Below are 24,167 nucleotides of genomic sequence, written 5' to 3' on the forward strand. Positions count from 1 at the left end.
TAACTAAAATGAACTTACCCTGCAACATAACCTGCTCCGGAGTAGGTTTTCTTCAGAGAGTCAGTTGCTATGGTTACTTACATAACCCGAAAGTTACCTCCGTTTTTGGAACCGAAAGCAGAGGTTATCCGCTTACTTACTCCTAAACATACCCGGGTAAGTCACATAACCTGCTTTCTGGAATACACCCCAGGTGTGTTCAGGTGAGATGAGACGCTTTTCTCTTCCTCATTCATAGTTTCTTTAAAGGACAGATTCACTCTTTTAAATTCAATCATTTCTTATCTTTAAATTACTGTCAACAAGTTGATCTATCAATACTTAAAGTCGTTGAAAACATTAAGAGACTTCAAAATTATTTTAATTTTTCTGAATTTACTGTTTATAGATGGTGAAATTATTTATGCTATGTTTCAATACTGTTAAGCATTTATTTGCAGAAATTTAAACAAAATGGTCAAAATAACAAAAGATGTTATGTTATTAAATACAAAGAAATCAAAATAATATGATTTTTAAACAACATCTTTCATGTTTCTTGCTATGAGTTCAGTCTTTTACATTGTTGTATGTTTTCATTCAAAGTTTATTTAAAGATTTATTCATTTATATTTTTTATATAATTGTTTCTTATCTTAATCTTAGCATTATTTATTGAACGTTTTGCATTGTCTGTGACTCTAAACATCATTTGTGTTAATATTGTGTTAATGTGAGGTAATGTTGTGTAGTATTTTCTTCAACATTCAGGATTAATTTATCTGAATTATAATGTCTGTTTATTCACTTTGATTTTAAGTTTATTTTGTGTCTGAATGTTATTTTCATTCAGTATCAGTTGTGGAGATCAGATTGATCAGATTCACCTCTGCAGCTCCATCATGGATCAAACACAAACATCAAAACATGAAGATTTTTCTCCAGGATGCAGGTACTTTATATAAACACTTTATTACACAACATTTATATTATAGGGAAATAATTAAGTATTATTTTTATCACAATCATTGAAAAATATTAGTAATGTAATTTAAAGTATTAAATCTGTTGTGTGTTATAGTTCAGATCATCAGAAGAGATCAGATTCAGAGTTCAGTTGTGTGTCTATGAAGAGTGATGCGTCTATGCATCATCCATTACAGTTTAAGAATGAAGAGACAAGACCCACACACAGGTATAAAATATCTTTACTACTATTATTGTAGTTTGACATTTTTTTAAAGAGATGAGAAATTATTCTTCATTATTATACAGGACATGTTCACACAGAGAAACACATCTGTGCAAGCACTCAGTTAAACTTAGTCTTTGTAGTAAAAGATGTAAAGATCATATGAATTTTAAGTTAATAAAGTAATGTGAAAAATCTCACTAATATTAAAGTGTAAAGTGATTCTTGATTCTCAATCTTGCCGTTCAGACGAATCAGAACAGAATCTGACTGTCAGAGGAGGAAGATTGAACAATCTGAGAATCAACTACAAGACTTGAATGAAAACATGAATCCTCGTGTTATAAACTCTCTAACTTCACAAAGGACGAGGACACAAGATTACAAAAACAGGAATATTTATAATGCAGACGCTGAGGAAGGATTACACTCAGAAACAAACAACAAAGACCAACAACGATTAAGACACACAAGAGCAAAATATACTAACAAACACAGGTGAGTGGGATTACAATGATTAAAAAAACAGCTGATAATTGTTAACCCTCGTGTGGTGTTCATATTTTTGTTACTTAAGCTGAATCTGAAATCGCATATTTACTGAGTAGACACTGAATTTCACTGAGTACCTACTTAACGTGCGCTAAGACAGTACATACGTTCGCATTAGTATGGACAGCATCCGCCATGTTGACGTTATCATGTGACCTATGACGTCGTAAACAGGACAGGAGGACGACATCACAATACTGCGATAGCGACTCAATATCAGACTTCTCCGTATGATTTCTGGAATCGCTCTCGCAGTACTTTGATGTCATCCACCTGTTGATTCTTGCAGCGGTGCATAAACTCCAACAAACCTAATAACAGACATGAAAATGTATGCGTGTGTATGAGGGACAGATGCACTAACACTTGATTGCATCAGTAACTTGACAACTCTACTACAGTCTCTGTCAGTGTTACAGATATTATATTACACATTATTTTATAGTGGACAAAAAATAAGTAAAACAAGCAGACTGTAATTTAATATGTATTGTCAGATGACAAGTGATTATATACACTTTAGTGAAGCAATGATGCTCTTTTATTTACTTAACAACAGGAAACACAAATAAAAAAAGAATGAATAAAACCATCACAATAAATGAAAACATATAGAAGTGAATCCCATATAAAACAAAACTTTATTCAAATGTATCACATATTTATTGTCATCTCAACACAGCTGTGATAATTCTACAGTTTTATTTTCATGAATCAGCTGAGCACTTTGTGGTATATCCTGGCCTGTCTGTGTGTGAAGTCAGGGAGGAACAGCCCTGTGTAACGTATCGAAATCACCCGATTGGCTGGTCTCCGGTCGATTGCTTTGCTTTCCCGTGGCATCATGGGATAGAAGTGTCCATTCGATGCTTGCTTCCAAATCTGGGCGGACTCATTGGGTATCCGGGGATTTATCGCCTACTGATTTAATGAATACTGAGGATTCAGACATACTACTCTGTTCACGCACTGTTTCCCCTACTATATTTTAGGAAAGTAGGCGGTTTCGGACGATACTTAAGTATACGTGCCTCTGAATCTAACGAGAAATAGTCCATAATCCCGGTAATTCTCGCCTACCCTTTTACGAATACGGAGGTTTCGGACATACTATTCGTGTCACGGCTGAGACCAGGTAAGACAAGACGATGAGGCAAGATGCGGATCCAAGTGCAGTTTATTCCAAAATAAAGTGAATATAAGGCAAAAACAAAAACCAGGGAACACAAGGGACTGCGACATCTAACAACAAACCACAAACACAGAATGAACGAGCAGGGTATAAATGAATGACCAAGACCAATGACAGAGCAGAAACAATCAGTAACTAGGACAACACACAAGGGGAGAAGCATGATCACAATGAATATCCATGGTTACAAACAAGGGGGCGGAGACACTAATTAACACAGGGAGCTACACTAGGAACAAGGGTATACATGAACACAGGTTAAACACAGGTACACAGAGACATGAGTATAAAACAAAACACAAGTATCACAAAACACAGGGACACAGGGAACACGTTACAATTCATTCACCTACTGCTTTTTGCCTACTATATAGTATGGTAGTATGCGGTTTAGGATTCAGCCTTTGACAATGTCATCATTCGTATCTTAAAGCAATGCAGTCACACACATTTATGTATAACTGTTTACAGATGTTTACTTTAGCCTTATTACAAGTAATATAGACAGAATTTATGGTTAATATTTGTCATTTACTACTGATAGAGGACTAGTTATAGATTAAAGTGCTATTAGTTTTTGTGATAATATGAAATAAGAGAAAATTCTATTCTCCCACAGATATTGACTGAAAACATATTTGAGATGAAAAAATGATGAAAATACTTATTTAAGATAAACAAGTATTTTCATCACTTTTTCATCTCAAATAAGTTTTTCATTTCTTTTGATGTTTATTTTTTTTTTTTACTTAATTTGAAATCCATCTAATGTCCACACACACACTGCAGTAAATTGTGTTGCTATTGGCTACAACCTAAAATTATGAAAATACTTGGATATGACATTTTACACACACACACACACACACACACACACACACACACACACACACACACACACACACACACACACACACACACACACACACACACACACACACACACACACACACAACTCATGGTTTTACAAATAGTAATCAATACACCAATTTACCATGATTACTACACTTTTACTATAATACATCCATGGTTATTTTTGGTAAGGGAGATAATGATAAAATGTAGAATGGTTCCTGTTAGACAGAAGGTAAAGTGTTTGGTACAGTGGGTACAGACGAGTGTTCATGCTTGATATATAATATGTTGTATCCTTGCACCATTACAGCAAGAGCAGAAGGACAAAACTCTGACATTCATCCATCACATACAGAGATGGACATAAATACATGTTTTTCAAATACAAATACAAAATACTGTGTCGAAAAATGTATTTAAATACAAATACAAAATACTGTGAGGAAAAATGTATTTAAATACAAATATAGTATTTTGTATTTTAAAATACACAAAATACATGTGAAATTGGTGATTCAGTGCAAGTATCCCTATTAGGCTGAAATCTTTCTGGGTCTATTTCTGAATGCCAAAAAGCATTTAGATGTGTGCAACTGCCTAGAAACTTTCATTTTATTTTACATACCTCTTGCTTTCCCCTGCCCTGTAGGAAACAAAAAACTAGAAAAAAACTTGGTAACTTGGTAACACTTTACTTGAAGGGGTGTGTGCATAAGACTGACATGACACCTTCATAATCATAACATGACACGTGTCATGAACATGAAGAAGATTTTATGAACATTTATGACAACTGACATTAAGTGTCATTTACTCAATTATGTAATTTTTATGCAAAGATGACATTGTTTGAGATATCTTTGTTATGACAACTTGACACATAAACCAATACAACACAACTTGTTATAAACGCTGATCTATATAAATGACTGGATTGCGCATGACGTCACACTTGTGAAGCCACCGCGCCGCCATGTTGGTATACCCAAACGTTCTATTAAATCAATGGACGCGATCAGATTTTAATGATAAAACATCACTTTACTAGTCTTCATTTTTATATCTGAAGTTACCCTGTACATTATTACAACACAAACGTCCAAAGCATGTAAATAGTTATTTACTGAAAGTTGTACATTTTGCGTTTTAAACAGTTATTATACATTCATCTTCATTACAGTATCAGATCAGCAGACAGACCGCAACACATTTAGTATTAATGACAATAAACGTGCTCATTCTGAAATCTAAATAAATAATCATACTTTGTACTGTATGTGCATGCAATAATTTGCTAGTTTTGTAATTATGTTATCTAAACTTACAAGCTACCCAAACTTATTTAGAGAAATAACACTGACCGTCACAGTGTAGCTGAATGTCAAAAAAAACTTTATTTATACCCGTGTCTTTAACAAATGCAACAGACACACTCACCTTAACAGTTTTTTTGTAAATCCATTATCCTGCCCGATTAAAACATAAACATTGCAAATAACACCAGAATTAACAAATAATTAACATACACATATCCTAAAATTAACCTTGTGTAACTGATATGCTGTAAAGGGGGTAAATTTTTATCATGATTTTGAATGGAAGTCAATGACGCTCTCTGCCGGTTGGGTATACCAAGATGGTGGCTCGAATTCTGCGCTGGCTTCACCTCACGCTGTTACGTTAAGCGTTCTATGCGCAATCCAGTCATTTATATAGATCAGTGGTTATAAATCATAAACAATAATTAACAAACTTAAGAAACTACCTAGCTTTGTGGGTTAACATTACATTAAACTGTGATTTAAATGTCATTAAGTGTTAATACTATGTCAAATATTATTAATACTCGGTCAAATAAACATTATGAACTGAAGAATATTCATGATGCTGTTATAAAACTATTTAACAGAGTATTAACATTTAATGACAAATTATAATTGTACCACTGTAGTTGAGGTCAAGAAAAAGATTCATGATGCTGTTATAAAACTATTTTACAGAGTATTAACACTTAATGACATTTTAATGAGAAATTCAATTTGTATCACTGGTAAAAAGTGGTCACTTATGTTGTCTTGGTTAACCCCCTGGGGTCCAAAAACGCGGGGCCGCGTTTTGACGTGTTTTTTCCTTATCATGGCAGAATCAACTTAAAATACTCCATCATTAATAATCATACACTTACGTGTTTGACATCATTTGAAACGGTAAAGGGTCTTCTTTAATATGTGTTCATTCACAATAACAACAGATCTTTGTGTTTTTGTCAAATAAAGAAAATAAACAGGGTGAGCATCCAGACATTTCTGTCTCCGCAAGCTGTCTCTCAAAACACGTTACAAAAATCAATTGAAACTCCGCGAATACTCGTCACACAAGCATGATACACATATCAAAAGAAAGCCTGAAATGTCTACTTTTAAACAAGCTAAATATAATCGAAAACAAATATCGCCTGTTTATGTAATCTGCATTGAAGTAAAGAGAGTGCCATTTTTCCTGGCTGACTTCATTATCTTTAATTCGGCCACGCCCACAGCTGTTGACATGGTAATGAAGACACAAGCTGTTCAACCATAACAAGCAAAGCGTAAAGTTTGATCAGATTTAAAGACTTTACCGCATGTTTGGGAGATAAACTTTACACACACGTGAGGAATATCTTCATTTATGTCTGGACATTGAGGAAGAGAAGCATTTATCTTTAACGTTACCTAAGAATGGAGGACGCACTGGAGCTGGATTAGAAGTAAGTAACGTTAACAGTTAATTCATACCATTTATATTTGCTATCATGTAACTTAATATGCTCATGGCTTATGCAGTTCAGCCTACATACAGTAACGTTAAGCAACCTCATCAGACTGCACGCTTCGGATTGAAAAACTTTCGCATTGTTTACAAACGGACACGATCTCACGTAATGGCGGATTTCACTGTTGCATGCTGTAACAGTGTTAAACACAGTTATTCACTTATATCCTTCATGGAAACTTTCAGTAAGCCTGAACTGCTGTATCTTTTAAGTGTGTGCTGTAATATGATTCCATGTTTACATGCTTATTTACAAACAAATCCGCGTGACCTCCCGTAATGGCGGATATCTGTTACATGCTGTACAGTGTTAGGCACAGTTATTATTCACTTTCGTATCCTTCATGGCAACTTTGAGAAATGCTGCACTGCGGGATTTGCTGTAAAATGATTCCATATTGTTTACATGCAAGGTAATTCCATACATTGCGCTTTACACGCGACACCGTTTTTATGAGCGCTGCGTACACGGAGACGCGAGCTCGCGCACATGCGATGTGTTTTTAAAGTTCATACGCACTTTCAGAAACACGTTTAAAACAGAAGCTAGACGATAAGGGGATGGGTATCTGAAAACAGTCATCTGAAAACAGCTTTTTATATTAATTGCTGCAGATGTTTATCTGATATTAAGTTTATGTACAAGATAGTATATGAATGTTACTTAGTATCAGTGATATTTACCCATCAGTTATATAAGTAAGGGTATTTCTGTGGACAATTTATGCTAACAGCTGTTTATAACTCTCTTAGAGGTCTGGATCTCTCTCATAAGTACAAAACTATGAAGTGGAAAAACACTTTTTGGACATAAAGTTATATGGTAACATGAGCCACATGAAGTTTACAGCTCTGTTGTGTATCAGTTTCTTAGTTTATACAAAGTTTTTGAATAGGGTTTGTTTCCAAATAAACTCAAAATGTCCTACTGACCATCATTTCTATTTTGATTATATTGTTAACTTAACCCTCTGGGGTCCGACCATTTTGGGACACTCTCAGTGTAGCTGCCCCCTGGTTTCCCGATAACAAGCAGAGAGTCTCTAACGGGTGTAACGTTAATCATTTATTTTCAATCTTCTTCATAAGCACCGTGAAAACTAAAAGTAAACACAAATAGCAGGTCACATTAACCTGATTATAACATTGTTTTTTATACTTATAAGCTTATCACAGTATTTTTCACATCAAATTACGTTCAAGACATAGAAATAAAAAGGTACAAATATAAACATTGTTAACACATGAAGCGTTCAGACCACGCGAACAGCTTGCAAAACAGACAATGATATAAATAAAGATAAAGTTTGATAAACATAACACAAACTACACACCTCATTCCACTCACCAAGGGGTGCAACTGCAAATCCTCAATATAATGCTGCTTGCAACCATCGCTGACTTTATAATCAAAAAAGGCATATCCAAGTCCCCCAGACACAGGCAAAAACACAAGCAGAGAAACCATCTGCCTCTATACAGATTCCGGGGTTCACAGTCTCAAACCGGCCATGTGACTGACACTCAATGGAAGCATGAACTTAGTGACCTCTAGTGGCCACTTACACTCCCACCAAATCATGTTATACTGAATGAATTCAAAAGAAAGGAATTAACCAACAGTTATTCAGAACATGATTTCTAGACTATGGAAAAGCAGACTATAAAGGATATGAATATAAGTAGCAAGCAGACATAAACTTGTTTCACATTCCTTAACTGAACACGTCTGATGTAAGTGTTTTCCCTTAGTTTAACAAGGCGTTAACTTACTGGTTTTATCTTCAATGAGAAGTACCAATTTTTGAATTGGCCGTTCAATAATTGAATGTTTGTAGCTATGACTTTGTTTCTGTTGTAGTCCTTTATCTCCAACTTGAACCTTTACTCTACGAACAAAACCATCTGATCCTTCTGTAGTCTCGACTACACGAGCTAATTGTCACTGATTCCTTGGAAGTGTATCCTCTTTGATGATGACTATATCGTCTATTTGCAAGTTGCGTCGAGGTATGTGCCATTTTTGCCTCGTAGACACATTCAAGAGGTATTCTTTCTTCCACCGGCTCCAGAATTGTTCAGTTAAGAACTGTACTCTGCGCCATCTCTTTGCAGCATACATATCTTCTTTGACGAACTTTCCTGGAGGTGGTAAGGCGACCTTAGACTTCAAGGTGGTTTGGTGTTAAAGGTTCCAAAGTCATTGGGTCATTAATTCCATCAACATTTAGTGGACGGCTGTTGACGATGGCCATAGCTTCGTAGAGTAGGGTTCTCAGGGAAGCATCGTCCAATCTACCTGGACATTGAGCAATTGTGATGTTCAGCACATTACGAATAGACCGAATTTGGCGTTCCCACACCCCGCCTGCATGACTCGCAGACGGGGCGTTGAAAATGAATTCACACTGTCTGTCCGCAAGAAAAGCTTTCAAAGCCTCTGCGTCACATTGCTTGAGCGCTTCCTTTAACTCGTTCTTCGCACCCACGAAGTTTGAGCCCTGATCGCAGTAAAGGTGACTAACAGCTCCTCTAAGGCTAATAAAGCACCTCAAGGCGTTGATAAAAGCGTCCGTGGTCATGTCTTCCAGCATTTCAAGATGAACTGCTCGAGAAGCTAAGCATGTGAAGATAAGTCCATATCTCTTACACTCCTTGCGGCCTAGTTTAGTGATGAATGGGCTGAAGCAATCCATTCCACAGAATGTGAAAGGAGCAGAGACTTCACAGCGCTCTCTGGGGAGTTCAGACATTCGTTGCTCTTCAGTCGGTCTTCTGAGCCTCCGGCATCTTACACATTCATGTATTAATTTGGCGACTGACTTATTCCCACCGAGAGGCCAGAATCCGTTTGCTCGCAGCTCATTCATAGTCTGATTTCGACCTTGATGACAGGTCTTTTCGTGGTAATGGGATAAAATCAGTTTGGTAATGTAGCTTTCCTTAGGGAGAATGATGGGGTGCTTTTGTTCTTGGCTGAGAGTGGAACCTTTAAGTCTTCCTCCGACGCGAATAAGTCCCTCCTCCAAAATTGGGTCGAGGTGACGAAGAGGACTTGAGTTTGGAATAGTGCTCCCACTGGGATTTCTTTGCAACGTCCTTTGATCTTGGGGAAAGGCTTGCAGCTGAACGAGCTGAAACACCACTTTAGCGGCTCTTGAGCGTTCCTCAACGGTCACAACTTCACCAGCTGAATGGCTCTGCCTAGACCCAAGTCTTTTAATTCTGGCTACCACCTTAATCAGTGTCGTCCAGGTGGAAAATCGACTCAGTCGCTCCAAGATGTCGTTTTGTTCGCTAGATTGAGTAGCATGCACTTGAATTGACTTGATTTCAGGGTCACCTACAAGCAACTCGGTAGATGGTTTAAGCAAGGGCAGTGGCTTTTGGTCCCACAGAAACTTGGGTCCTGACAACCAGCTAGTGGAGGAGATGTCACGAACAAGAAGACCTCTAGACGCATAATCCGCTGGGTTATGGGCTGTGTCTACATAGTTCCATTGGCTTGGGTCTGTAATCTCTCTTATCAATTGTACACGGTTCGCCACAAACATGTGAAATCTTCGCGCCTCGTTGTTAATATAGGCAAGTACTACTTGTGAGTCTGTCCAGAAGAATTCTTGCTCGATTTTCATGTTAAGCTCCGCCTTTAGCATGATACTCATTCTGGCTGCAGTGACTGCGGCAGAGAGTTCCAAACATGGAATGCTTGTGATCTTCAGAGGAGCTACCCTCGCTTTAGCCATAACGAAGCTGCAGTGTATCTCATTCCTGTCGTTTTTGTATCTTAGGTAGGAGCAGGCCCCGTAACCTGTGGTACTAACGTCCGAGAAGTGATGCAGTTCCACTCTGACGATCTTGCCAAAGTTTCGAGGATGATAACAACGAGGTATGGTGACTTCTTTAAGATTCTGCAAGTCGTTTTTCCACTCCTCCCACCGTGAACGCAAGTACTCAGGAATAGGGTCGTCCCATTCAATGCCTTTGCAACATAGCTCCTGCAGGATGCGTTTGCCACTCAGAATGAAGGGGGCTATAAACCCTAGAGGGTCGTACAGGGATGCCACAATTGACAGGAGACCACGGCGAGTTGGGGGGTGGTCCTTTACATTACCGTGGAAACTGAATGTGTCGTTTTCTGCTGACCACTGGATACCAAGTACGAGTCCTTCTGAGGTTGCATCAGTTTGGAAGTTAAAAGTATCAGTGCTTATGGCTCTTTCTGAGGGAGCAATGCAGGAAAGAACTTCCTTAAGGTTGGAGTTGAACTTATGCAGCCGCAGGCCAGCACCTTGACACAATTCTTGAGCGCTGATGATTAACTCTTTGGCTTCTTTGGCTGTAGGGACGCTGGTTAATCCATCGTCCACGTAGAAGTTCTTTTCCACGAATTCAGAGGCTACAGGATGTTTTTCCTTGTTGTTTTGTGCCAGATATTTAAGACAAAAATTGGCACATCCTGGGGAGGATGCAGCTCCGAAAAGGTGGACCGACATTCTATACTCCTGTGGTTCTGTATTGAGCAATCCGTCCTTCCACCACAGAAATCTCAAGTAGTTGCGGGCTTTGGGCGAAACGCTAAATTGGTGGAACATCTTTTCGATGTCGCAGATCACAGCCACAGCTTCTCTTCTAAAGCGACAAAGAACTCCTACTAAAGAGTTAATCAGATCGGGCCCCGTTAGCAGAGTGTCATTCAGGGAGATCCCTTGAAACTTTGCCGAGCAGTCGAACACGACCCTTAATTTTCCTGGCTTCTTGGGGTTGTACACTCCGTGGTGAGGAATATACCACACCGTCTCTCCTTCAGCAAGTGGAGGGGCTGGCTCAGCGTGACCTTTCTGTATAATTTCACCCATGAAAGCAATGTATTGCTCGAGGTACTGTTTGTTAGCCCTTAGCTTTTTCTCTAGGTGTTGCAGTCGGAGAGTAGCCAGCCTTTTGTTGTTCGGTAGAGTCGGGAAACAATTGTCCTTGAAGGGTAGAGGTATCTCGAGACGGCCGTCATCTTTCTGTTTAATGTTGTCATTAAGAAACTGTATGAAGTGAACGTCGTTCTGTGATACATACTTGTCCTCGTAACCTTTCTCATTAAAGTCTGACTCCAGTACTTTCAACACATCAGTGGCCAATGGTACCTCCTTCACTGCGACGCGATGCACAAAGCTTTCATCTCCTCGTCTGTCCAAATAAGGATTGGCTGACCCGATTATGCTCCATCCAAGCAGAGTTTTTTGCGCGAATGGTTCGCTGTGTTCACCAGTGATCACTTCCAGAGGAGCCAGAGCTGACGGACAATTGTAGCCGATTAACAAACCCACCTCGCAATCTTGAAGCGGGTGCAACTCTTTTGCCAGACTTTTCAGATGAGGCCAATGGAGGGCTGTATCTCTAGTAGGGATGTGAGACGTATCGACTGGAATAAACTCTCGTGCATACGCCTGATGTAGTTGGACGTAAATTTCAGAGTTGAGTCCCCGGACCTGTAGACCGCACACAGCCTTGCTTGCTATGACTGTATCGACAGCTGTCATTGTGCTGAGTTTAAGCTGCACCGGCTGTACACTCACATTAAGTTCAGCAACCAGATCGTCCAAGATGAAGGTGGAGTCGCTCTGGGTGTCGAGCAGGGCATAGGTGAGTGTTTCCTTCTTGGGTTCTTTGATTGATGACACGAGAACTGGAACAATGCTAGATGTAGCAGAGCTATGCTGGGTCAAAGCATGTGACATAACCCTTTGAATTTCCTTGCTTGTACGGTTCCCTGGAGCCGTAAACTCTCTGTCTGCAGGTTCAGCGGGATTCCTGTCTCTGTCTATGTGCAGACAGGTTGGATGACGTCGGCCACAAGTACCGCAGGTGTGGCGCCTCTTACATGCCTTGGTAATATGCCCCTTCCTTAGGCATATGAAAAAAACACGTGTGAACACACAGGTGGTTTTCGAGGATGAAGGCTTTCTTTTCATCTGGAGTCTTTGCTGCAAAGGCTGGGCACTTGACGACGCCGTGTGTTTCATCTTTACAGACTAAGCAAGGTAGCCTCAAGTTTGGGTTTTCGATGGTTCCTGAGATGGGACTTTTCGTTTGTATACTTGTGTTGAGTGACTTAGCTCTTCTTGGGAATCTCTCGTCGCTAGGTTTAAGGTTCATCAAGAGAGGGGATGCAATGGGGTTGCAGGCGACGCAAGCTTCTTCTTGCATAAATCCTGTGAAGTGTGCAAAGCTTGGAAATTCTCCAGACCTGTCTAGCTCTTCTACAACTATACGGCTCCATCTGCGTATCATCCATTCAGGCAGCTTTTTAAGGAGTTTATGATTTTCTTCACAATCGTTTAGAATGCTCAGGCCCTTGACGTGAGGTATGGCCTCGGCGCAGCCTTGAAGGAAATCTGCGAACTCTCTTAATGCTATTGGATCGTTTGCCGCAATTTTTGGCCACTTTGTGAGCTTGTCCCTGAATGCTCTTTGGACAATAAATGGACTTCCATATCTGTCCTGTAAGACTGCCCAGGCGCCCTTGTATGCTTGCTCTGAGTTGTGGAAGAAAAATCCTTCTACGGCCTTACGTGCCTCCCCAGCGAGGTAGTTCTTTAAGTAAAACATTTTCTCACTAGCAGGAAGGGGTTTCTGATCGATGAGAGCCAAGAAAGATATCCTCCCCTCTATGAACTTTAGGGGGTCACCAGAGAACACAGTCGGTTCGGGAACAGGTAGGCGGCTTAAGGTAAGTGAGCTTGCAATTGCCTGAGCGAGACTTGTTTCCTCCTGAGTTACTTTCACATTGGAGGGTATAAAGTGAGGCTGGAAAGGTGCTGCTTGCGGATTTAGCGAGATCTCAGGTCCCATGTCTTGTTGATCATGCTGAGTTTCCTGATCTGTGTCTTCCTTAAAACATTCGAGACCATCAAAGTTGTTATAGGCTCTCACGCGAGCTGCTGCTACTCTTACTTCACTATTTACTTGTAGTTGTTGCAACTTTGTCTTTTCCGCTTCTAGCTTTTGTTTTATTTCAGCCTCCCTTTGCTTTATTTCTGCTAACATTTGAGTTTCCTTGAGTTTCCATTCACTTTCCAGTTTGTCGAGTTTCGCTTGTTGGGCTTGTATTTTTTGCATGGCTTTAGCCTCTTCTACTTTGGCTGCTAATTCTGCTTCGGCGTCTGCACGTTTGCTAGAGGATTTTGAGTTGACGCTTGAGTTAAGTTCTGATCTTTGTAATGATTCAGAAGTTAATGTTTCTGTTTTAGTATTCCCAAAAACTGACCCATAATCATCCTTATTTAGCGCTATTCTCACTCTCGCTTTCTCTAGTTGGTCATTGAAAGCCTCGTCTATGTTCTTTAGTCGTTTGCTGACAAGGTCGCAGATCTCAACTGTTAGAGTGTCACATGCATCCATTCTTTTGGTGATAACTGGAGTAGCGGTTTGATTGCGTCGAATGGGTTCATAATTTTGGTGTACTATAGCTTGTTTAGATTTGACTTCTGTTTGAATCCTATCAAGATCCTCAGCAGAGCAGAAAACTTTTAATTTGGTTCTAACCTCCTTTGCTACGTGTTTCCAGGCATCATAGGCTTTGTTGAATGTCCTTTCATTTTTCATTGCTTCCTGTTCACGTAACTCTTGACCCTTTGTTGTTAAACTACGCTCACGGGAGCTTGACCTAGTCTGGTGTGCTTCTGAAGGGTTTTCCATATTGTCGGCAGGAGATGACATTGTAAAGACTCAGCAGATCTGTTTGAACTATAAAGCTTTGGGGGGGGGGTTACGTCTAAACTCAATTTGAAGTAAATGACGGTTTAGGCTTCTCAACTATGCTGCCACTTACATCAGACGTTTACACTTGTGCTGGACCCCAAAGAGTAAACAGATACAATACAAATGTCTTAACAAGATTACTGCTGACAATTTGCAAACAGACAATTTGTTTCTCGAAGTTGTCAGAATTAAAGGGTTAAAGTCTTTCAGGAGAAGTGAAACAATTGTGCCATTAGACTTTGTGCTTTGTCTTACTGGTCTAGCATTTACAGTACTTTGTAGCACAGTCCAAATCCTCTTAAAGTAATTTGGATATTGCCTTTCTTTATTTTCTTAAAATGTGCAAAGTCCCATATGAATTAACTGAGCTTGTAATTCCGTTTGTGGCACTGACTTCTATATTGCTCCTTTACTGCTTGCGTAGAATGTCTCAGGTCAAGTTTACCAGCTTAGTCGATGAAGGCCTCTCGCTGCAGCCATGGAATCCACACACTCGCACGTGTAGCGTTGGCCGATCTCATATCAGCTGAATGAAGATGGCGTGGATGGATGGCTCAGCGGCTGAGTTTTCACTGTAGCTGCCCCCTGGTTTCTCGATAACAAGCAGAGAGTCTCTAACGGGTGTAACGTTAATCATTTATTTTCAATCTTCTTCATAAGCACCGTGAAAACTAAAAGTAAACACAAATAGCAGGTCACATAAACCTGATTATAACATTGTTTTTTATACTTATAAGCTTATCACAGTATTTTTCACATCAAATTACGTTCAAGACATAGAAATAAAAAGGTACAAATATAAACATTGTTAACACATGAAGCGTTCAGACCACGCGAACAGCTTGCAAAACAGACAATGATATAAATAAAGATAAAGTTTGATAAACATAACACAAACTACACACCTCATTCCGCTCACCAAGGGGTGCAACTGCAAATCCTCAATATAATGCTGCTTGCAACCATCGCTGACTTTATAATCAAAAAAGGCATATCCAAGTCCCCCAGACACAGGCAAAAACACAAGCAGAGAAACCATCTGCCTCTATACAGATTCCGGGGTTCACAGTCTCAAACCGGCCATGTGACTGTCACTCAATGGAAGCATGAACTTAGTGACCTCTAGTGGCCACTTACACTCAGAGGTTCTGACATGCTCTTACATTTGGTCTTTTTTCAGTTGCTTTAAAACATAATAATGGGAAGTGTCTCATACCACTGCGTTCAGCACAAACTGGGCTAAAATATTATATGAGCTACATGTATGTACATGTTTGTATTTTTGAGAGAAAAATGTTTATGCGTGGTTTTTAAAAAAGCAAAAATTTTAAGTCACTGATATAAGTCCACAAAACCCATACTAAACATGTTTTAACAAGACTTTCCTAAACATAATCTAGTAGTCTAGAGTTTTTTCTTTAAAATGATGTGACAATCACCATGCCTACTTATTCACATAAAACAATGTATTGATTTAGAAATTGTAAGACACTTTTTGTTTAGACGGGCCGTATGCGAGAAGGATTGATTGACAGCAAGCAAACAAAGGCTCGCATAATGAGCTGCATAATGAGGCAGGAATGTGAGAATGAACTACAGTGAAGAATGTGAGGACAAATGTATACATGTTTGTTTGAGGTTTATTAAGTTAACAATATAATCAAAATGGAAATTATGGTTAGGAGGACATTTTAAGTTTATTTGGAAACATACCCTATTCAAAAAATTTGTATAAACTAAGAAACTGAGCTGTAAACTTCATGTGGCTCATGTTACCATATAACTTTATGTCCAAAAAGTGTTTTTCCACTTCATAGTTTTGTACTGATGAGAGAGATGCTGACCTCTAAGAGAGTTATAAACAGCTGTTAGCATAAATTGTCCACAGAAATACCCTTACTTATATAACTGATGGGTAAATGTCACTGATACTAAGTTACATTCATATACTATCTTGTACATAAACTTAATCTCAGATAAACATCTGCAGCAATTAATATAAAAAGCTGTTTTCAGATGACTGTTTTCAGATGCCCATCCCCTTATCGTCTAGCTTCTGTTTTAAACGTGTTTCTGTAAGCGCGTATGAACTTTAAAAACACATCGCATGTGCGCGAGCTCGCGTCTCCGTGTAACGCAGCGCTCATAAAAACGGTGTCACATGTAAAGCGCAATGTATGGAATTACTTTGCATGTAAACAATATGGAATAATTTTACAGCAAATCCCGCAGTGCAGCATTTACTCAAAGTTGCCATGACAGATACGAAAGTGAATAACTGTGTCTTAACACTGTACAACATGTAACAGATATCCGCCATTATGGGAGGTCACGCGTACTCGTTTGTAAATAAGCATGTAAACATGGAATCATATTACAGCACACACTTAAAAGATACAACAGTTCAGGCTTACTGAAAGTTTCCATGAAGGATATAAGTGAATAACTGTGTTTAACACTGTTACAGCATGCAACAGTGAAATCCGCCATTACGTGAGATCGCGTCCGTTTGTAAACAAGGTGAAAGTTTTTCAATCCGAAGCGTGTAGTCTGCTAAGGTTGCTTAACGTTACTGTATTTAGGCTGAACTGCACAAGCCATGAGCATATTAAGTTATATGATAGCAAATATAAATGGTATAAATTAACTGTTAACGTTACTTACTTCTAATCCAGCAGTGCGTTCTCCATTGTTCTTCTTAGGTAACGTTAAAGATAAATGCTTCTCTTCCTCAATGTCCAGACATAAATGAAGATATTCCTCACGTGTGTGAATAAAGTTTATAATCCAAATATGCGGTAAAAAGTCTTTAAATCTGATCAAACTTTACGCTTTGCTTGTTATGGTTGAACAGCTCGTGTCTTCATTACCATGTCAACAGCTGTGGGCGTGACCAAATTAAAGATAATGAAGTCAGCCAGGAAAAACGGTACTCTCTTTACTTCAATGCAGATTACATTAACAGGCAATATTTGTTTTCGATTATATTTAGCTTGTTTAAAAGTGGACATTTCAGGCTTTCTTTGGATGTGTGTATCATGCTTGTGTGACGAGTATTCGCGGAGTTTCAATTGATTTTTGTAACGTGTTTTGAGAGACAGCTGGCGGAGACAGAAATGTCTGGATGCTCACCCTGTTTATTTTCTTTATTTGACAAAAACACAAAGATCTGTTGTTATTGTGAATGAACACATATTAAAGAAGACCCTTTACCGTTTCAAATGATGTCAAACACGTAAGTGTATGATTATTAATGATGGAGTATTTTAAGTTGATTCTGCCATGATAAGGAAAAAACACGTCAAAACGCGGCCCCGCGTTTTTGGACCCCAGGGGGTTAATAAACCTCAAACAAAGATGTATACATCTGTCCTCACATTCTTTACTGTAGTTCCCTCCTGCCTCATTATGCAGCTCATTATGCGAGCCTTTGTTTGCTAGCTGTCAATCAATCCTTCTCGCATACGGCCCCTCTAAACAAAAAGTGTCTTACAATTTCTAAATCAATATATTGTTTTATGTGAACAAGTAGGCAGGGTGATTGTCACATCATTTTAAAGAAAAAACTCTAGACTACTAGATTCTGTTTAGGAAAGTCTTGTTAAAACATGTTTAGTATGGGTTTTGTGGACTTATATCAGTGACTTAAAAATTTTGCTTTTTAAATACCACGCATAAACATTTTTCTCTCAAAAATACAAACATGTACATACATGTAGCTCATATAATATTTTAGCCCAGTTTGTGCTGAACGCAGTGGTATGAGACACTTTATACCATTATTATGTTTTAAAGCAACTGAAAAAAGACCAAATGTAAGAGCATGTCAGAACCTCTGAGAGTGTCCCAAAATGGTCGGACCCCAGAGGGTTAATGTCAAGTTGTCATGAGAAGTTATGTTGTATGGGTTAATGTCAAGTTGTCATAACAAAGACATCTCAAACAATGTCATCTTTGCAATAAAAATGAAAAAATTGAACAAATGACACTTAATGACAGTTGTCTTAAAGGTCCATAAAATCTTCTTCATATTCATGACACGTGTCAGGTCATGATTATGAATGTGTCATGTCAGCCTTATGTAAAGTGATGTTTTATAAAAACATCATAAAAACTTTTCATGTGTCGTTGACCCACAACCTAAACAGTTTATATGTGAAGAAATCCACGTATTTACTTCTCATGAGACGAGTGTTTGACAAATTATTCGGCAAACTACTATCACTCATCGCTGCTTTTTGATGGTTTTGAGAACAATTACTCACGAGTCGCCCTCTGTCATTTCACAGAATTATACAACGGAGAGCACGTCAAGCATAAAAGTCTTGTAGGTTTACTGAGGAGGTTCACGCCGTAGAGTAGAGCCATACGAATTGCAAAAGTGTAAACAAGGCTTCAACTGCGCAAAGCTAAAAAGAAATCAGCAACTGTGTGCTGATTCCACCACTTGCCGCGTCACATGTGAAAGGGCCTTTAAAGGAAAACACCACAGTTTTTCAATATTTTACTATGTTCTTACCTCAACTTAGATGAATGAATACATGCCTATCTTTTTTCAATATGTGCACTTAATCTTTGCACAGCGTGTCATGAATGTGTTAGCATTTAGCCTAGTCCCATTTATTCCTTAGGATCTAAACAGGGAACAATTTAGAAGCCAACAAACAGTTCCATGTTTTCCCCATTCAAAGACTGTTACATGAGTAGTTACACGAGTAAGTATTGTGGCACAAAATAAAATGTGATTTTTAAGTGAATAAAAAATGAGAACTATATTGTATGGCGGAAGAGCACTTAGGGGCTGGACACACCAAAACTTTTAAACGCGGCTGAAAACGCCTTGAGGACACCGAATGCCAGCTGTTTTTCAGCTGAGTGCCAGCTTTCTTCAGCTGAGCGCTTTGGTAGCTGTGATACTTCAGCTGCGAGCCGGTTGGTTGCTGTGGTAATGTCCCGCCCCTCCTCCACTGTGATTGGGCGGCCGTGTGAGAACTGACATTGACGAGCGGAACTTTTCTCCCAAAGTTGAACCTCTTTCAACTCTCGACGCTCAGCGCCAAGCGTGGAAAAACCGCCGAGCGCCGGTTTTCAGCGCGGAAAAAAAACCGCTAGCTGCTGGCTTATTTGAAAAACGCCGAGCTTCCATTGGAAACAATTGAAAACATGCGCCGGCCGCGGGGGTAAAAGTTTTGGTGTACACAACCCCTTAGTTTGCAGCACTTCAACCTCTGGCGCAGTAATATCATCACTCCCTTGAAGATGTTACTGTGCGCTTAGGTCGAAATGCTACAAACTAAGTGCTCTTCCTCCATGCATTGAAAATAGATAGTTATATATTAATTTGTCTAAGTTGAGGTAAGGACATAGTGAAATGTTAAAAAAATAGTGGTTTTCCTTTAAGTCAAAAGTGTAGGCCTATTTGTCAGCGTTTCACACTCTCTCAGTCGTGCATTAAACTGCCTGCCAACTTGCAAGTGTGAATTTGAATTTCCTTTTGCGACAGTTATAATAACACAAATCACATCACACCCAATAATTCAATCGCCCTTGCTTTTTTTCCACTCCAACATTTCAATTATTGCCCACTAAAAGCTGCACAGATATATTTGCTTACCTGAACTCTGGTGTCTGGTCTGAACTAGTTGATGCATGAAAACAGCACCCTGACTGGTTGACTGGCTCAAAGTTTTTTGAGTATTTTAAAAATACAAAAATACTCATCTAAAATGTATTTAAATACAAATTACATTTCATTTTTTTCAAAGGCTTTAAAATACAAAATACAAAATACTATTTTGTATTTCAAATACGTATTTTAAATACATGTATTTGAAATACTGCCCATCCCTGATCACATATGTACAGACATATATACAAACAAACACACTCATGCACTCACAGGAGTCCCAGATAGGAGAAAATCAGAGTAAAGTTACATAGCACATTCAATTATCAGTCTCTTATTACCCCCGAACACCACATATGTAATATAAGTACAGTAATTATAAAGTTGATTATTTTTATGTTCTTCATAGAAAATGAGCCAAGACCTATGAATCTGAGGTTGAAACAACAATTAATTGCATAATTTTTATTTATGTAAACATTAAAAACGGGTCCCACAGACCCGAACACCACACAAAGGTTAAATGATAATGACAAATGAATGAATGAAAACAATAATTAAAACAACAACAGAATCATGACACCTCGTTTCAGGTAAATCATAGGATTTTATTTTGTTTAGTAGTAGATGCGCAGTAGTAGATTTTATTTTGCCTAAATTAAACATTTTACAAACCATTAATATGTCCTGTGTCTTATGATGGAAATATTACATTTTGTTCTGTATATTTTACTCTTACAGGTATTTGTGTAATAATCTGATATATTAATTTTTAATTTACAGTCATGACTCTGATCCTGCTGAAGTCTTAAACACATTCAGATCAAATCTGAGGAAGAAGTTTGAGTGTTTGTATGAGGTAACATCAAATAAGAGAAACCCAACACTACTGAATGATATCTACACAGAGCTCTACATCACAGAGAGTGAAAGTGGAGAGATCAGTAATGAACATGAGGTGAGACAGATTGAGACACAATCCAGAAGAACAACAACAGAGGAGACACCAATCAAATGTAATGACATCTTTAAACCTTTACCTGAACAAGACAAACAAATCAGAAGTGTGCTGACAAAGGGAGTCGCTGGCATTGGAAAAACAGTCTCTGTACAGAAGTTCATTCTGGACTGGGCTGAAGAGAAAGAGAATCAGGACGTCCACCTCATATTTCCACTTCCTTTCAGAGAGATCAATTTGATGAAGAACAAAACACTCAGTCTTTTAGATCTTCTTCATCTTTTCTTCCCACAAACAAAAGAAAGGGAAATCTTAAGTGATAAATATAAAGTGTTGTTCATCTTTGATGGTTTGGATGAGTGTCGTCTGTCTCTGGATTTTCACAGCAGTGTGAGGTTGTGTGATGTAAGTGAATCAACCTCAGTGGACGTGATGCTGACAAACCTCATCAAGGGGAATCTGTTTCCCTCTGCTCTCATCTGGATCACCTCCAGACCAGCAGCAGCTGATCTCATCCCCTCTGAGTGTGTTGATCGAGTCACAGAGGTACGAGGATTCACTGATCCACAGAAGGAGGAATACTTCAGGAAGAGAATCAGTGATGAGAGTCTGTCTGATCAAATCATCTCACACCTGAAGTCATCCAGGAGTCTCTACATCATGTGTCACATCCCAGTCTTCTGCTGGATTTCAGTCACTGTTCTAGAGAGAATGTTGAGTGAAGCAGAGAGAAGAGAGATCCCCAAGACTCTCACTCAAATGTACACACACTTCCTGATCATTCAGACAAACATCAAACATCAGAAGGACTATGAGAAGAAAGATGAAGACATGATCTTCAAACTGGGGAAACTGGCTTTTGAGCAGCTTGTGAAAGGCAATCTGATCTTCTATGATGAAGACCTGAGAGAGTGTGACATTGATGTAGCAGAAGCATCAGTGTACTCAGGATTGTGTACTAAGATCTTCAGAGAGGAGTTTGGTTTGTATCAGGGGAAAGTTTACTGCTTTGTTCATCTCAGCATCCAGGAACATCTAGCAGCTCTTTATGCTCACATCTCCTTCACAAACTACAACAGATATGTGTTTGATCAAAGTACTAAACCAGGTCGGTTTTCCAAAAAAATGGACAGAATGAAAAATAAATAATCAGAAGAGGATTCATTATCTGAGTTACATCATCGAGCTGTAGATGAATCTTTACAGAGTAAGAATGGCCATCTGGATCTTTTCCTGCGTTTTCTTCTGGGTCTTTCACTGGAGTCCAATCAGATTCTCTTAAAGGATCTACTGACACAGATGAGAAGATGCTCCTACAAGAAAGAGAAAACTGTTAAGTACATTAAAGAGAAGATGAATGAGAATCTGTCTACAGAGAAATCCATCAATCTGATTCACTGTCTGAATGAACTGGGTGATGATTCACTGATGCAGGAGATTCAACATTATGTGAGATCTGAATCAGTAGGAAAGATCAAACTCTCCTCTTCTCAGTGGGCAGCTTTAGTTTTTGTGTTGTTGATGTCTGAGCAGCATTTGAATGAACTTGATCTAAGTAAATTTATTGGAGATAAAAATACAGCAGATGAAGTTCTTGTGAGACTGCAGCTTGTGATTATAGAAACAAAAAAACTTCAGTAAGTAAAACTAACAACAATCACATGACTGTTTACATATTAAAGCAACACTAAGTAGTTTTTCATGTAAAATTTGATTACGGCTCCCACATGAGGTTGAAAAGCGCAACAAAACAATTAATTTAATTATTTTATGATTTTATTTTGAATTCTTACTTTGGGAGAATCTTTTCTAACAAAAGTCATTTTCTTAATGTTGTACATAAATCATCAGTCAATCTCAAAAAAGTTCCCAACATTCTGCCAATATAAAAAGTGTCCAGTTTTCTTGAAGTTCTAAGAACGTTTCTGTGTTGTCTGAACGTTAGATGAATGTTACATTCTACCATTTTCAAACGTTATGACAATTTCATGTTTTAAAGGGGACATTCCATGAAAATCAGACTTTTTCCATGTTTAAGTGCTATAATCGGGTCCCCAGTGCTTCTACCAACCCAGAAAACATGAAAAATAGCAACCCTGTAACTTTGTTTTGGTAAGGCTCTCTCTGCAAGCACGTGAATAAATAGGTCATGCGGATTTTGCTCCCCCCATGACGTAGGTAAGGGCTCCAATTATAATGATACCGCCCCTTCAACTGCGCTATCCAACCATGAACGGCCTCACGAGTGTGATAGACAGAGAGAAAGAATGACTGACAGCACGACGCGTTTGTATTCCATCAAACACAAACAGGAGCCTACAATCTTATAACTTGTAGTTTTAATAATCTTTCTAAAGATTGAATTAACGTTCTAAAGGATTAACGTTACCTTAGTGCAAGAGAGAGAGAGCGAGTGAGTGAGAGAGAGAGCGAGTGAGCGAACGAACGAGAGAGAGAGAGCAACGCGACGGTTCGCTTTCAAGCAAGTTATGTTGTTTAATATGTTTCTCTGAAGTTTATATAAATGAACACGAGGATTAATGCACTGCACGAGACAGAGTGAGTGAACAACGCGTATTCACTATCATACACAATAAGTAAATATGTTGTTTAATGTTTCTCTGAAGTTTCAAATGAATGAGGAGTTACAAAATAGATGAGAGACTGACAGAAACGCGAATGTGTTCAATATGTGTAAACTAGGGCTGTCAAAAGATTAATCGCGATTAATCGCATCCAAAATAAAAGTTTGTGTTTACATAACATATGTGTGTGTACTGTGTCTAAATATTATGTATATATAAATACCGACACATTCAGGTATACATTTAAGAAATATTTGCATTTAAATACTGTATATACATTTATATAATTTATATTATATATGAATATAAATATTTTATATATAAATATAATAAATTTTTCTTAAATATATACATAATTGGGTGTGTTTTTATATATGAATAATAATTATACACCATACACACACATTTGTTATGTTAACACAAACTTTTATTTTGGATGCGATTAATCGCGATTAATCTTTTGACAGCCCTAGTGTAAACTTAAACATGTCATGTGATCTGTTTCTCTAAAGTTTAAGCATTAAACGTGTTGTTTTATTACAAATCATTTAAATGTGCTCGTGTGGTTTGGTCAAAAAGTAAACTTCTGAGTGTTTGTGGAAGTGTAATTTATTGTTACATTCTGAAAATCATTGTGCCTGTTTAAAAGCAGCATGAGA

At 38.4% G+C, this 24,167-nt stretch overlaps 2 protein-coding genes across 2 annotated transcripts in view; both read left to right on the forward strand.

The window, feature by feature from the left end:
• Positions 1 to 24,167, forward strand: part of LOC129438991 (protein NLRC3-like) — a 267,541-nt gene that overhangs the window by 164,148 nt on the left and 79,226 nt on the right. The window lies entirely within an intron of this gene.
• Positions 849 to 22,218, forward strand: LOC141363224 (protein NLRC3-like). The gene is made up of 4 exons (XM_073865819.1): positions 849 to 931; positions 1,061 to 1,174; positions 1,421 to 1,669; positions 20,749 to 22,218. The coding sequence occupies exons 1-4, from the start codon at positions 882 to 884 to the stop codon at positions 22,070 to 22,072; spliced, it is 1,737 nt and encodes a 578-aa protein (XP_073721920.1). The 5' UTR covers positions 849 to 881; the 3' UTR covers positions 22,073 to 22,218.

The sequence above is a fragment of the Misgurnus anguillicaudatus genome, unplaced genomic scaffold (genome assembly GCF_027580225.2).
Source record: "Misgurnus anguillicaudatus unplaced genomic scaffold, ASM2758022v2 HiC_scaffold_33, whole genome shotgun sequence".
NCBI classification, from domain to species: Eukaryota; Metazoa; Chordata; class Actinopteri; order Cypriniformes; family Cobitidae; genus Misgurnus; species Misgurnus anguillicaudatus.